We start from the raw sequence: 15134 nt of genomic DNA on the forward strand, positions 1-15134 counted from the left end.
AGAACAAGTAGTTGCATAAGACAGAAAACAGCTTGGAGCTGCTGGGGTGGAGAGGGGAGACTGCTTACTGGTGTGGGGTGTTCCCCTGAGGTGAAGTTTGGAACCAGATATAATCAGTGGTTACACAGCACTCCCGGGGTGCTCAATGCCTCTGCACTGTGAACTTTGGAATGGCTGACTAAACAGGATGCATTTCACATCAGTGTCTGAATGAAGCACTTCTCACTGTGTGCTCCTGGGGCCTCATACCCAGAGTCAGTTCTCGTCACAGAGATGTCGTCTCAACGGTGAATAGAAACTCTGGGAGGGAAGCGGTGACATGGGGGCTTTGCTAACCACCATTTCCTTCAAAGGGAAGGCACGAGCCAGTCAAAAGGGAGGTCAGTCAATCTGGTGCTAACTCTTATCCACCATCCCAGCTAGGAGACCCACCTACCTGTGTGTTGCACATCTTAGCCTGGAGGTCCTCACCCACACATGTACGTCCCCCAAAGGCAGGCCTGGAAATGCCCACAAAACAAAAAGGGGTGAAAAGTGACCACTGTTGCAACCAGAGAATGGGGTGCAGCCACCTTCCCTACGGGGAAAACCTTCTGTGGGTACCTGGGATTGTTACACCACCGTCTCCTGGTAACCACACCTCCTCCACAGGATCGAGAGCAAGGACTGGGGGGGCCCCAGCTAGACCAATGTCCATGTACTGCTGCCACAGGGGTTAGCTCGGCTAGAGAGCGGCAGCGACCCTTGGAGCACCACTGCAAAACAAGACAGCTTTGTCTCCCTCACCCACAGGGACCCAGCACACATAGGATGTGGCTAGTACACAGGGACACTAACACCTGAGGGATGCTCCGGAACACAAAGTTCCCCATCACACATAGAGACTTCCAACACAGGGACCATATCCCTCATTAGAACCTCTATCTAACACATGGGGATCTCACTGACAGGGAGCACCCCAACACAGAGACCCCCCCCAGTACATAAGGGCTGCACACAGAGTCTTCCAATAGACATAGAGACCTCCCAAAGCATACAGAGACTTCATACACAGGTACCCTCCACAGAGGGACCTCCAACATGGGGCACACAATCACACACCTCATTCTGTTTGGGAGTAAATGCTAACGGGAAGACATCAGGCTTCCAACAGAAGAAGGGTCTGGATACCCAGTGAAGATGGAAAATTAACCTCAGGGAGATGGTACAGGCAATGAAGGCAAGGGCAGTCTGAGTGGGGATGCCTGGACCTTGTCGTCACTCAACAAACTCCTCTCTGTGTGAGAGAGGGCTGGAGAATGGAATGGGTAAGGAGTGCTACAGTGCCCTGGAGTGAGAGCTCAGTAAGACCCTACTCAGGAAAAGCATGGGGAGTGAAGAGCAGAGGCTCTGGGTGTTCTCTCCCCTCTCTCACCCTCACCACCGCCCCCAACACAGACTCTCTCCTTCCTTCCTCCCTCCTCCTCCCTCCCTCCCTCCCTCCTCTCTCTCTCTCCCTTTCCTTCTCCCTCTTTCTCTAGCTCCATCCTTCATGCTTCTCTAACCTTCTCCACACCACATTCTGTCCCATCCAGGAGAGGAACAAGGAGGCGGCTGCAGCTGCTTTGGTCCCGGGGGTCTGTGTGGCAGGATAGAGCCTGGCATACATCCTAAGAGAGATGGACAGGTGGTCCACTGAGAGGCTGTCTGCTTAGTGTCCCTCCCAGACCAGTCAATACTCCGCTCTGACAAGTAGCCTGGGAGAACAAACACAGCTGACTGATTTGTCCATCAAAAGCGAGGACGGACCTTGCCAGGGCCCGTCATCATGCTTCTAGGGGCCATGAAAATGTCTTAATATTTAAAACCAGAAGAGAAAAACAAACTTTCAAATAAAAGTAAGCATTCTGGAGTTGGAGAGATGGCTCAGTGGTTAAGAGCATTGGCTGCTCTTCCAGAGGATCCTGGTTCAATTCCCAGCACCCACATGGCCGTTCACAGCTGTCTCCAGTTCCAGGGGATCTGACACTCTCATACAGACACACATGCAAGCAAAACACCAGTGCCCATAAAATAAAAATAAATTATTTTTAACAAGAAAAGAAAAATAGACATTCTAACACAAATCAATAAACATAATAATTCAAAGATTTTAGCCGGGCGGTGGTGGCACACGCCTTTAATCCCAGCACTCGGGAGGCAGAGGCAGGTGGATCTCTGTGAGTTCCAGGCCAGCCTGGGCTACGGAGTGAGATCCAGGAAAGGCACAAAGCTACACAGAGAAACCCTGTCTTGAAAAACCAAAAAAAGAAAGAAAAAAAAGAATTCAAAGATTTTGCATTTTATAAAAATACTAAACATAACTTTTTAAATGTAGCCCAGGCTATCCTTGAACTCCTCATGTAGCCAGGGATAGCCTTGACTTCTAATTCTCTTGCCTTCATCTCCAGAGTGCTGGGATTACAAGTATGTGCCACCATACCCAGTTTGTGTGGTTCAAGACCAAATTTGGGGTTTTGAATATGCCAGTGGAGCAAGCACTTTACCTACTAAACTGCATTCTCAGTCCCTAAACATAATTCTTAATGCTTTTGTGGAAGGAGGGAGGGAGGGGCTCACCTGGACAAAGGGGGAAGGTCCTACACCTCCTAGGGAGGAAGTCTGACTTAGGGGACCCTGGCCTTTCCGTTTACCACCTCTTGTGAGCCAAATTCCTACTCTGTATGGAGCCTGGAGGCCTCTATGCTGAGCCCACCCTATAGGTTAGATGCCTTTGTGCCAGGTACCACTACATAATCTGTAAGGCAAAGTCAAACAAAACTGTGGGGACTTTAGTTTTAAAATGTTTAATACTTCCAAGAGGTGGGTGAGAGAAATGGGTAAAAGTGATTATGACTCAAACTTAATGACCTGAGTTTAATCCCCATAACCCATGATGAAAAGAAAGAGTCCACCCCATCCTGGGCAGGTGTCTCCATGACGGGTAAGGTGACCTGTTGACGTCCCACGCAACCTAAGTCAGAAGCTCATTTTTTAGTAAAAGGGGGACCTGGAGGGTCCTGGCCCCCGTTTCGGGTAACTGTTGCCTTGTTTGCTGACTTTGACCTTGATATCCTCCCTATGCTAAATTCCCTGCCAGGTTCCACCCTCCTGAATGCTTAAGGGAAGTTCCTTGTCTGTGTATCCTGCATAATGGGCATTAACAGCTTAGATGCAAGATTGTAAAACATCGGTAGTGAACTTCTGCCCTCCGGGGTTCTCCCATTGTGCTGTAAGCCTGTATTTAAGACCTCTTCCCTCCTTCAATAAACGGCATTGGGCATTAAAATAAATAAATAAATAAATAAATAAATAAATAAATAAATAAATAAATAGTCCACCCTGTACAGATGTCCTCTCATCTTCACTAGTGTACTGTGGCACACTCACACACATGCATGTGCGCACATTTCTTATTTAACAATAAACTAAACACAAGCATTAGATAAGATCAGACACATAGCTGGTGGTTGTAAACTGTGCGTTAAACCAAGTGAGCCCTGGTGTGGTTCTCAGTTGTGCCTGGCCTCCAGCAGGTGGGGCCATTGTACCAGGGGGAACTGAGTAAGGTAGCGTGAGGCTGGGTGTTAGTAAAGGGTGGACTCACCAGACCCTCCCTGGAGAAGGTGCAGGCAACAGCCCCAGAGCCAAAAGCCACACGGCACTGATCATCTGCACTGTAGTAGAGGCCGGGCTGCACCACCAGCTGGGGCCATGAAAGTCCTGCTTGTAGCCCAGGCGGGTCCCGGAAGCAGTGCATTTGCCCTGTGCTGTGACAGATCAGGCAGGGCTCAAGACCTGGGTGGACACCAGTGGGGTCAGGGTGAAGGAGTAGATGTGGGGCTGGATACTGTTAGCTGGGTAGAGGCCCAACAGAGGGGCATAGAATGGAGCAGGTGGAGGGCTGAAAGCGAGATGGAGAAGGCCATGGACCAGTGGACAGGAAATGGCCTGGCATGGAACGGTGGAAGTAGGAGGTAGGGGAAGCAGAGAACAGGGGCAATTGAGGGATGGGCCCAGGAGTGGGACGGAATAGAGGAGTGGGTTCAGGGAAGTGGAAAAGAATGATGGAGAAGGGATGGGAGGGGATGGAGGAACCGATGGGGGAGTAGAGTGGGCTCTGGGACAGGAAGTAATGGCAGCAGAATGGAAGGGGGTAAAAGCTGCTGGGCAGGATGAGTGACAGCCAACCCTGTCTAGGTGGAGGCTGTACCTGAGCAGATGCTGCAGCTGCCTTTGGCTGCAGGTGGACCACTCCAGGGCCCCTCCAGTAGATACTGCACCATCAGATGCCATCACATGGCCACTGGTCTCACAGGTGCTGCCGCTACCTGGAGTACCATCATGGTCCAGGCCAAAGCTGTGGGGAGAAGAAACTCAGAGTAGCCAGCTGGAGCTGGGGCTGGGCCAGGGCCACCTTTGTGTCCTCTGGACCTGCTACTAGCTAAGCCGGCCCAACAGGCATCCTGGAGGCCCTGCCTCAGTTTCCCACCTCTCTGAGGAGGGGAGGAGAGCTGGTTCAGCAGGGTGAACATTTGGCTAAAAAGCTTTGATGATAGACTAAGTGACCTAATCCATGGTTACAAGTCTAGGGTGTAGAAGTGGGAACTGGGTGCCAGGTAGAGGCCTGAGGGCCAGCAGATTACTCTTCTGATAGCTGATGGCCTGGGTGTGTTCAGCTTTGGGAAATCTATACACACTGCAGCTGTCTGTGGTTAAGAAGCCCAGAAGCTGTGGCTGTTTTCTTTTCTGTTCCTAGTTAGTGGTTTGGTTTTTTTTTTTTTTTCAGGCAAGGCCTGAATATCCTGACACTTCAAACAAGCAGACCCCAGGAGCCTAAGAGGCTGGGGGTGGGGCAGTGCAGGAGCTGCTGGGGTCAGATCCTCTGGGAGATCTGGAGAGCCCCTGGGAGCCTACACCACTTCAGAGAGTTGGTGGGCTGTCAGGAGGGAAATTCAATTTTTCACTCTGCAAGTTTCCAAATCATTTGATATGTTTACAACAAGTGGATTTTATTTGCCTAACTTAAAAAAAAATCCTAAAAATCAAAAAGAAAAAAAAAAAAAACCATGTCTCTCTAGATAAAATGATAATACACAGGAATAAAGATTTGCCCACAAGAATACACAATGCACACAGCAGCTCTGTGTGGACTCAGAAACACCCTAACTGTCCAAGCAGAGGAGATTAAGTTGTGGTATGCACAAAAAAAAAAAAAGTAAGAGATCTGTGAGCTGAGAAACATTTGAGATATACAGTTATATTAAAAGGCAAGAGTTATGTGGCCTGGTGACACATACCTGTAATCCCACCCAGCATATTGACAGATGGCCAAGCAGCCATGTGAAACCACAATAGAATCAAAATAACAATGTATGCCACAAGCCTGGTGTGTGCGTATTAATGACCAAAATTAAATATAAATCTGAAGAGACATTTCCATAAGTGGTGTGTGGTAGTTTAAATGAGAAAGCCCCATCTCCCCGCCCCCCCAATATATTTGCATGTTTAATCCCTAGCTGATGAACTGTTTCGAAAGATTCGGAGGCACGGCCTTTTCAGAGTAGGTGTGTCCTTGGAGGAAGTGTGTGTCTGAAGGTGGGCTTTGAGGTTCCACAAGTCCATGCCAGGCCCAGTGTCTCCCTCTCTCTGCTTGCCTGCCTGTGGATCAGGATGTAAAGCCCTCAGCTATTGCTCCAGCACCATGCCTGTCTGTGTGGCACCATGCTCCCTGCATGGACTAACGATCATGGACTAACCAACCCTCTGAAACTGTAAGCGAGACCCCAGATGCTTTCTTTTGTAAGAGTTCCCTCGGTCATGATGTCTCTTCACAGCATTAGAACAGTAACCAAGACATGGCAGGACTTAGGATAATCTTCAGTCTGTTTTTTTACTGGAATTTCCTACAAGACTTATTTTCTGGCTGTCTCGGTGGGTAAAGGCACTTGCTACACAAGCCTGATGACCTGAGTTCAATTCCCATCACCTATGTAAAAGTGAGAATCAATGCCACAAAGTTGTTCTCTGACATTTACATGCATGCTGTGGCATGACCCTCACCCCACATCTTCACACACACACACACACACACACACACACACACACACACACACACACACTACATTTTTTAAACTTTAAAAAGTAAATTAATTTCTAATTGCTGTTTATTTAAAATAGTTTATGTTAATCACTCAGTAACATCAAGAAGTAGCAGCTTCCCCCTGCCTCAGTTTTCCCTTACCAAGACACTTGGGCTGTAGGTACAGGCTTCTGACAGGCTCTGCAAAGGTTTGCTGCCTGCCTAGGCCACAGCCCTCCACCCTGGGTGAGACCAGCTCTCCAACCAGTCTGGGGATAGCTGGTGAGACCACATACCTGTGCCCAATCTCATGAGCAATGGTGACCCCTAGGTCGAAGCCAGTGTCCTCAGTGATGAGGCAGCTCCAGGAAGGGGAGCAGGCACCTCCAAGCTGGGTGACCCCCCGAACCTGCTTGTTTCCATCAGGCAACTCCAGATCAAACCTGGGTAAGAGAAAAAGATTCACATGGATGGCTCCACCAGCCATGTTGCTGGGGCAGAAAGCAGGGAAGGTCATAGTGCAGCCCTCCTAAGCAAGCAGCATCCCTGTGGGGATCTCAGATACCTGGTTATATAGAGAATCAGGTCAGCATGACTTGGATCTCTGTCATCGTGGGGGTTGACTGTCTGGCTCCACTCACAGACACTCATCAGGGATGAGGTGATGTTGGTCGTGATATTTGGAGTACTCTAGGGAACAACCAAAGAGCCGATTTCTATGGAAGTGGTACCAAGGGTGGTGCTGACTGTTGCCAGCATGCTTCTCAGTTGGTCCATATTATATATAGCAGTCTTATTGCTACCCCCGCCACGTTACAGACTGGAGAAACCAAGGCTCTGAAAGGCTTCAGGAGAGCTGTCTGTCCAGCTGAGCCCCACAGTTACCACCCAGTTCCCAGTTCTTCAGGAAAGGACGGAGGGAATAGAGTCAGGGTTCGTACCCACCTCTGAGTCAGAGAGAATGACAAGCTTCACCAGGTGCACCTGGAACTGAACCCCCAGGGATGGGTCCCTCAGCAGTTCTGACCCCTGCGGAAGGCAACAGGGGAGGGGGTGAAGCAACACACATGTTGGGAGTGGGTCCAGGAGCCCCAGTGGCAGGGTCAGTGGTGAAGAGGGGGCGCCATGGAGGCTAGGGGGTGGCAGGAAATCGTGTTTGTGTGCTGGGAGCCAACTGTAGATGGTCAGATGAGTCTCTCTAGCTCACGCCTTGGGAAAACCGACTAACAAAAAGAGCTGATTGCCGGCCTGAGTTTGAATCTAAACTCTGCCTCTTCCTAGCTGTGGGCTCTGGTTACTAATCACTAAGTCTCGGTTTCCTTATAAGCTTTCTGTTTTATAAGATGGAGGTCAAGCCTTGACTGGTTAGCAGATTCAGAGCATAAAACTAGATATTCTGGTCAGGTACCACCTGACCAGCTCTCCTAAGACGGTGGTTCTCAGCATTCCTCACGCTGTGACTCTTTAATACGGGTCCTCATGCGGTGGTGACCCCCAATCATAAAATTATTTTCTTTGCTACTTCATAACTGTAATTTTGCTACTGTGATTAATCATAAAGTAAATATCTGTGTTTTCTGATGGTCTTAGGCGATCCCTGTGAAAGGGTCATTTGATCCCCTCCCAGAGGGGTCATGACCCACAGGTTCAAAACCACTGTCCTAATGGCATGTGAATAACTCAAGGGAGCCTGGGTTTTTGGCAACTTATAATTGGAGGGAGGGATCCCAAAATTTAAAGACAATGGTTTCTAATTGGCAGAGGTAATCATTTCACCGAGAAAACATCACCTCAGGGGCTTGTAGACAAAAAGCCTACCCAGGTTTGTCTGGACTTAGACCACACCTGTAAATGGGAGGGACATGCTGGGGTAAACAGCGTGGTGGCAGGGGACCTTTGGCCCTGAGACTGGTGAGGTGGATGCAGAGGACTTTTCCTTTCACCTGAAAAGGGTGACCAGGCTGATACTGAAGCCATTCTAGAGAAAGCGACAGTGGCTGGGACCAAATGCTGCCCCAGAGCCACAACCAGGATCTCTTCATGACCCCATCCCCACCCCATCTCTGCAGCAGACCTGAGAAGAGGAGACTGGAGCTGTCAGTCACTGGCTGGAACTAGTTTCTAGAGTCCTAGATTTTTAATTTTTAATTTTTTTTAAATTTAAAATGTTTTTTGTTTTTTTGAGATAGGGTTTCCCTAGATTTTTTTAAAAATTGTTTTACATTTATTTTTTAGTGTATGTGCACACATATGGAGGCCAAAGGACAGCCTGCAGGAATTGGCTGTCTCCTTCCACCGTGCGGGTTCTGGGATTGAATTCAGGTTGTCATGCTTGGGGGCAAGCATCTTCACCTACTGAGCCATCTCTTCCTTCCTTCCTTCCTTCCTTCCTTCCTTCCTTCCTTCCTTCCTTCCTTCCTTCCTTCCTCCCTCCCTTCCTTCCTCCCTTCCTTCCTTCCTCCCTCCTTCCCTCCTTCCCTCCCTCCCTCCCTTCCTCCCTTCCTCGCTCCCTCCCTTCAGTGTGAATTCCTGAAGGCCTGGAACAGTTGTATCTCACATGTGTCCTGTGTGTACTGTATGGATGTTGGTACAGTGTTGTCCTCTCCAATATGTCCTGTGTGGACTGTATGGATGTTGGTACAGTGTTTCATGTCCTCTCCAATATGTCCTGAGTGGACTGTATGGATGTTGGTACAGTGTTTCATGTCTTCTCCAAGAGAAACTTGATATTACTTGGATCTTGGCTGACAAATTACCTTTCTGACATAAGGGTTAATGGTGTGAGGCACCTCTGCTCTCCCAACCATTAGGTACAGGGAGGAGGTGTCCGTAAGAAAGGGAGCCTCATATCTTCAGCCAGAATAGCAGCTGTTCACACCTAGCATGCTCATCTGCCCTGTGCCTCTTTAAGAGACCTGAAGAGAGAGCAGTGTGTGCAGACTGCACCCACTGCTGGCCAAATGAACTGGGAGGCAATGGGGAGGATTCCGGTATTGGGAGGGATTCCCTGACTTTGTGCACCTCTGCTGCGGTGGAGACAGGGATGGGGGTAGGGCAGCTGTGACCTTTCTTTCTCTTCAGGGCCACGAGCTCCAGCAGACCCTCGGTTTCTGTGGGACAGTTCAACACACTGAGTTCAAATGGACTGACTTTGGGTCACAAGCCCTGAGGGTGGGGCACTATGTCCAGAGGCTCAGAGGGAAAGCCCACAGACCCACCAGGGGCCTGAGCCCACCTTCCTGTACCAGCAGCCATTGCCAGCCCACCACCACTCACGATATTGAGGTTGGTGAGCGCGTAGCGCTCTGTGTCCTCCTGGTGAACCTGGTAGACGTCGGGACCCACAGCTACCAGCAGTTCCAGGTGCAGAATGTCCCCCAAAGTCCTTCTCCATCTCAGTCTCTGAAGGTGAGAGGAAGGATGGCCTAGAGGGGGAGGAGAGAAGGCTGAGGACAAAGGTTTTTTAAAGACAGATGCTAGGGAGCTAACAGAGAGGGGGTGGCCAGTCCCTGAAGTCAAAAGGTCGATTTCATGTCCACTCCCAGGGCCCAGTTCTCAGCCTGAAGGAGGTGGTGAGGGAGTGGGCAGGAGGCCCAGCTCAGGCTGGAAAGAGAAGGTGAAGAGTTCTAGGACCCCACAACGTGGCTCCCCAAGCCTGTTCTCATTGACAAAGGGGAGCAAGGCCTCAGTTAATCGAGGCACTGAGGAGACAGGATCCACCTCCCTTTCCCTTGTTCCTCCCATCTGGGACCCTCCTGCTAAGGAGGAGGAGTCCAGGATTCTTTTTTTGTGAGAAGCAGGGGGGAATACAGGCCAGGAGACAGGCCCCAGAGTGAGCAGACTGCAAGTTGCCTACTGTCTTTGAGCCTTGCCTAGGGGCTGGATCAGTTCTTGGCAAAGTAGTCTCAGCCTTGAAACAGATGTTCCGTAAACAAGCCAATAGAAAGAACACCTCTGGTCCTGGACTATAGGAGTCCAGATCAGTGCTCGCTGTCTTCTGGAGCACAGGTCTAGCAGCCCAGGTAAGAGTGTCCTAGCCCTTCAGGAGCCCAGCCGTAGGAGGGCCGGATGATCTAGACATTGTGCATCCCACCCAGGGCACAGAAAAACTGGTTGCAAGTGGAAGGACATCCCCTAACCCTCAGTACCCTGACTGCTAGCCCCATTCATCTCTGGACCTTGCCAGTGTTTGTGGTGTATGATGGAGGCCAGAAGTCAACTTCAGAAGTTGTTCCTTGGGAGCCATCCATCTTGTTTTTTAAGACAAGATCTCTCACTGAGACCTGGGGCTCATCAATTAGGCTAGGTTGGCTGGCCAGCAAGCCCCAGGGATTTTCCTGACTGTGGTCAGGACAGATTAGGAGATATACCATTTGTGACCAGTTTTTCTGTGGTCTTGAAAGGATGCACACTGTGTTCTGCCTCTACTCAGCACTGGAATTAGAAATGTGTACTACCATAGCCAGCTTTTCTATACGGATGCTAGGATTAGAACTCAGGTCCTCAGGTTTCCACAGAAGCACTTTACCGAGTGAGCTAGCTCCCCAGCCCATCCCCCAACCATGGTTTTAATCAAAATCACCAACTGCTCTTCTGGGAAAAGGGATGGCATACTGAGAGACAGGACCATAGGTCATGGGAAAGCCTTCACCACGAGGAGATCTACAGGACAGGAGCCAGAGTTGCTTGGCCTGGCACCTACCTTGTTCCCATGGAAGGAATAAATGTTTACAGCTATGGCCAGAAGTGACAAGTTCCTGAAAATCAGCCAGCCCCGCAAAGGCCATCCACAGGCCCAAGAGGCCAGCCAATGAACGCCCCCTCCCTTGAGATACTAAACAGAAGCCTGGAGTCAGGACTCCAGTGCAGCCAGAACACCCAGAATGGCTTTTATCAAGTTGGCAGGAAGCAATGAAGCTAATTAACAGAGAGACTCAAAGTTTCTTTGACCTCTTCCTTCCATGGCCACCAGAACGCTCACTGACCCAGTGAGAACTCCCTCAGTCCCCCACCCAGGGCTCAAGAAATTCCCCTGCCTCAGAGCATGTCAGCTACCTGTGAGTGCAGCAGCGTGGTGACCAAAGTAAGAGGATACCTCCTTGGGTTCCAGACCTTGAAGAAAACTCTGCAAAACAAAAAGACATAGAGGAAGGAGGAAGGAGACGAGGCCAAGGAAGAGAGGATGATGGGAGATATAGGGACAGAGAATGAGGGGCCATGCCTAGTTAGGGAGCAGAGGAGAGCCGTCCACACAGGTCTGCAACAAAATGGAGTCTGTCACCTTCCCCGGAGTAAACGAATTTCCTTTTCTGCCAGCAGAAAGACCACAGCCACTCTACCCAAGAGCTTTGGCGGTCCCTTCTCCCAGGTGATACCAACACTCAACACGAGATCTTATGTAGTCCCACCTTCTGGAAATCAGGGAGCCCCCAGCAGCCCAGAATGAAGAAGGCACCAGTGAGGACTCCTCTGATACTGGCAGCATGAACAGGTTGGCATGTCACCCATAGGCAAAGTTGGCTCATCCTTAGAAAAGGCAGGCGATGGCTGGACAGGAACCCCGGTGACTGGAAGTCTCAGTTAGTGTGGAATGTGACAGACTTCACTTGCTTGCTGGGCGGGACATCAGGCAGTGTTTACTCTTGGGATCTTCCTCCCAGGGCAGGGCTAGGGGGAGGAGGGGGCAGCAAGCAGCTTCTGCTAGGAACTTGCCTAGGATGGCTCCCTGTGCAGAGCACCCCAACTGTGTCCTGCACCGGGAAAGTCCTTCTGCTGTGCACACCTAGCCTCCTGGGAGGGTCTGGTCTAGCAGTTCAGTCTGAACAGGAGCAAGCTCTGGGTGGGACGGTCGGGATCTGGGCTCATGTGAAATGACATGCCCTAGATGGTTGGAACCTCTGACTGACCAATGAGAGGACGCACTAAAGACATGGCAGCTCTGGTCCCTCAGCCTGCCTTTCCTCTGGCACCTCGTTCCCAGGCTGTCTCTAGATCTCCTGTCCCTTCACCTTTGCAGAGTTTGTGCCTCTCACTGCACTGCACTGCACTGCACCGTACACCCTGTGCCCTCACCTCATTTCTCTGCCCTCATCCCTACCATTTTGACACTGTCCACCTGGTCTGCACCTGCACCTGGTGGGAGAGTCACGGAGCAGGCGAGTGGCCCCACATCTCTGTCTGTCACGAACTGCCTGGCATCCCCCTGCACCTCCTGGGAACCTCTCATTCACTCGCTCCAAAACACTCTTGCATACCCTGCATCCTGCCAGTTCCCCCATTACAGTTTGGGTCTTTGGGGGAGTTAATCTTAGTTGTCAACAAGACTGGATCTGGAATAGATTAAGAGACACACCTCTGGGTGGATCTGAGGGTACTTTCTGGGACGATCAACTGAGAGAAAGCCCTTCTCCAGAGTGGGCAGCACTTCCTGGCAGCAGCCCTGGTATAAAGAAGTCCAAGGAAAAAGCAGAGCTGATTTTGCCTGCCACTTTCACCCCTTGCTCACGAGTACAGGCATCTTGTTGCTACTGCTACCACCACCACCATCCTTCCATGACATCAGAATCAGCTGCTTTGACTTTTTTTAATAACTTATTTATTCTTATTTAATTTTGTACATCGGTGTTTTGCCTGCATGTATGTCTGTGTGAGGGTGTCAGATCTTGGACAGTTGTTAGCTGCCATATGGGTACTGGGAATTGAACCTGGGTCCTCTGGAAGAGCAGTCAGTGCTCTTAACCACTGAGACATCTCTCGAGCTCAACTTTTTAACACAGAATGAAGACCAATGACTCTCCAGGAATCCCCCAGACTTTTAATGCCAACTTGATCTGGTGGCTCATCCAACCTCATGGCCTGAGCAGTTACCAGGTTCTCAGCCTCCTGAGTACACAGACAACCATGGTTGAACTACCTTACTGTGGTAGCTATTCTTGGTTGTCAACTTGACTACATCTGGGATTAACTAAAAACCCAAGTTGCTGGGCACTCCTGTGAGGGGCTTTGGTTAACTGGATCATTTGAGGTAGGAAGACCCTAAATCTGGGTCATGCCTTCTCATGGCAGCCTATATAAAGACAAGGGAGAAAGAAGCTTTTGCTCTTTGCCTGTGTGTCATTGCTCTATATTCTCTAGATTTTGATGGTGTATACTGAAGATCAAGACTGGCTGAGATATCCAGCCTCACGGCTGAACAACTACTGGATTCTTTGACTTTCTGTTGGGAGATAGCCATTGTTGAACTGGCTGGACAACAGCCTGTAAGCCATTCTAGTACATTCCCTTTAGATAGATAGACAGACAGACAGACAGATAGATAGATAGACAGATATACTCATTCCATTAGTTCTGTTCCTTTAGAGAGCCCTGACTAATAAACTAGCCCACATCATGTAAGTCAATCTACAAAATGACCTTTGTGATATATATTCATGCCACCCATTCTCTTCCTCTAGAGAACCCTGACCACATAGCTCTCAAATGTTCCTTCAAGGCCCGTCAATTGAAAGCTTGATCACCAGCCTGTAGGAGCTGGTGGAACCTTTCAGAGATGGGACCTCGTGGGAAGAAATTGAGTCATCGAGACAGTGGCCTTTAAAGATTACTGGCTCTTTCCTCTCCAGCTCGTGGACTTTTGATGGTCATGAGGTAAGCAGCTTTTCTGTCATAAACTTCTGCCATGATACTCTGCCTCACTACAGGTTCTAAACAACTATGACTGAAACCATAGGCTAAAATTAACCTTCTCTCCTTATGAAGTTGGTTACCTCAGATATTTTGTCACAGTGATAGGACACTGACCAGCACCTCCCAAGGATGATTACCTTTGTCTCCCCAGCTAAATCTGCAGCCTCTCTTAGCCCTGTACAGGGAGGATATGCACCCACCTGTGCTGGGCCAGACTGCCTCTGGGTCCTTTCCTACCTTCTTGCTCCCTTGAGGCATATATTCTAATGAAAAAAAAATTTATTTTTATTTATGTGTGTATGTGTGCCTGCTTGCCTGAATGTGTACCACCATGTGAGTGCAGGTGTCCACAGAGGCCCAAAGAGGGTGTTGAATCCCCAGTGTAGGTGCTGGGACCCAGATGCTGATCCTACGCAAGAGCAGCAAGAGCTCTTGACTACTTAATCACCTCTTCAACTCCTAGACTTTCAATGTTCATTTTTGAATCATGTGTATATGTGATCACTATGTGGGGGTATGCATGTAAGTGCAGTGCAAGAAGCATTCTAAACTGATGAGCCATGTTTTACAGTCCCTCTCTCTGATGTTTTGCTCCTTCGGCACTCCTCTTTCCCACTTGCATTTTGCCTCTGCCCCTCCACTAGATTCGCCCACTCATTCACCCATATTACATACATTTATCTGAGCTCCTGCAATGGGTAAGAAAGGCACTGTACTAGACTCCAGAAAAGCAGCTATGAGTCAATCAGAGAACCACTTTGGCTGCTTGGGGAAGAGAATCAACAGCAAAGTAATCAGATAGACATACCATACAGTATACATAAAAGACCCTAAATAAATATAGCCAGGCGGTGGTGGCGCACGCCTTTAATCCCAGCACTTGGGAGGCAGAGCCAGGCGGATCTCTGTGAGTTCGAGGCCAGGAAACTCTGTCTCAAAAAAAAAAAAAAAAAAGACCCTAAATAACACCTTGCATTCTAACTGACCATAAAGATTAAAGCTAGATATCAACAACAAAAGAAGTGACAGAGAGTATACAAACTCAAGGAAGTTGAGCGGCTCACTACAGAATGAAAACTGGGTCAAGACAGAAACCAACAAGGAAATTTAAAAACTTTTTAGAACTGAATGAAAATGAAAGCACAACATACCCAAACCTATGGAACACAACGAAGGTGGTGCTAAGAGGCAAGCTCATAGTGCTAAGTGCCTACATAAAACAACTGGAGGTGTCTCATATTAGTAACTTAATGCTGAAAACTCTCAAAAAACAAGAAGAAATAATTGCCAGGCAGTGGTCATGCCTGCCTTTAATCACAGCACTCAGGAGGCAGGGGCAGGCGGATCT

The 15134-nt window shown here is 49.3% G+C and overlaps 1 protein-coding gene across 1 annotated transcript in view; it reads right to left on the reverse strand.

The window, feature by feature from the left end:
- Adamts13 (ADAM metallopeptidase with thrombospondin type 1 motif 13) overlaps positions 1–11625 on the reverse strand; it is a 32296-nt gene extending 20671 nt beyond the window's left edge. The window contains exons 1-11 of the mRNA XM_052724403.1: positions 11509–11625; positions 11156–11225; positions 9377–9525; positions 7046–7129; positions 6666–6790; positions 6397–6543; positions 4232–4378; positions 3626–3788; positions 1545–1649; positions 604–755; positions 437–500 (exon numbers count right to left, since the gene is read on the reverse strand). Of these exons, the coding sequence (XP_052580363.1) occupies positions 437–500; positions 604–755; positions 1545–1649; positions 3626–3788; positions 4232–4378; positions 6397–6543; positions 6666–6790; positions 7046–7129; positions 9377–9525; positions 11156–11225; positions 11509–11625 (1323 nt within the window). The remainder of the gene's footprint in view (positions 1–436; positions 501–603; positions 756–1544; positions 1650–3625; positions 3789–4231; positions 4379–6396; positions 6544–6665; positions 6791–7045; positions 7130–9376; positions 9526–11155; positions 11226–11508) is intronic.
- Positions 11626–15134: the final 3509 nt, after the last annotated feature.

This window comes from Peromyscus californicus, unplaced genomic scaffold (assembly GCF_007827085.1).
Source record: "Peromyscus californicus insignis strain IS unplaced genomic scaffold, ASM782708v3 Scaffold_7__1_contigs__length_154581171, whole genome shotgun sequence".
NCBI classification, from domain to species: domain Eukaryota; kingdom Metazoa; phylum Chordata; class Mammalia; order Rodentia; family Cricetidae; genus Peromyscus; species Peromyscus californicus.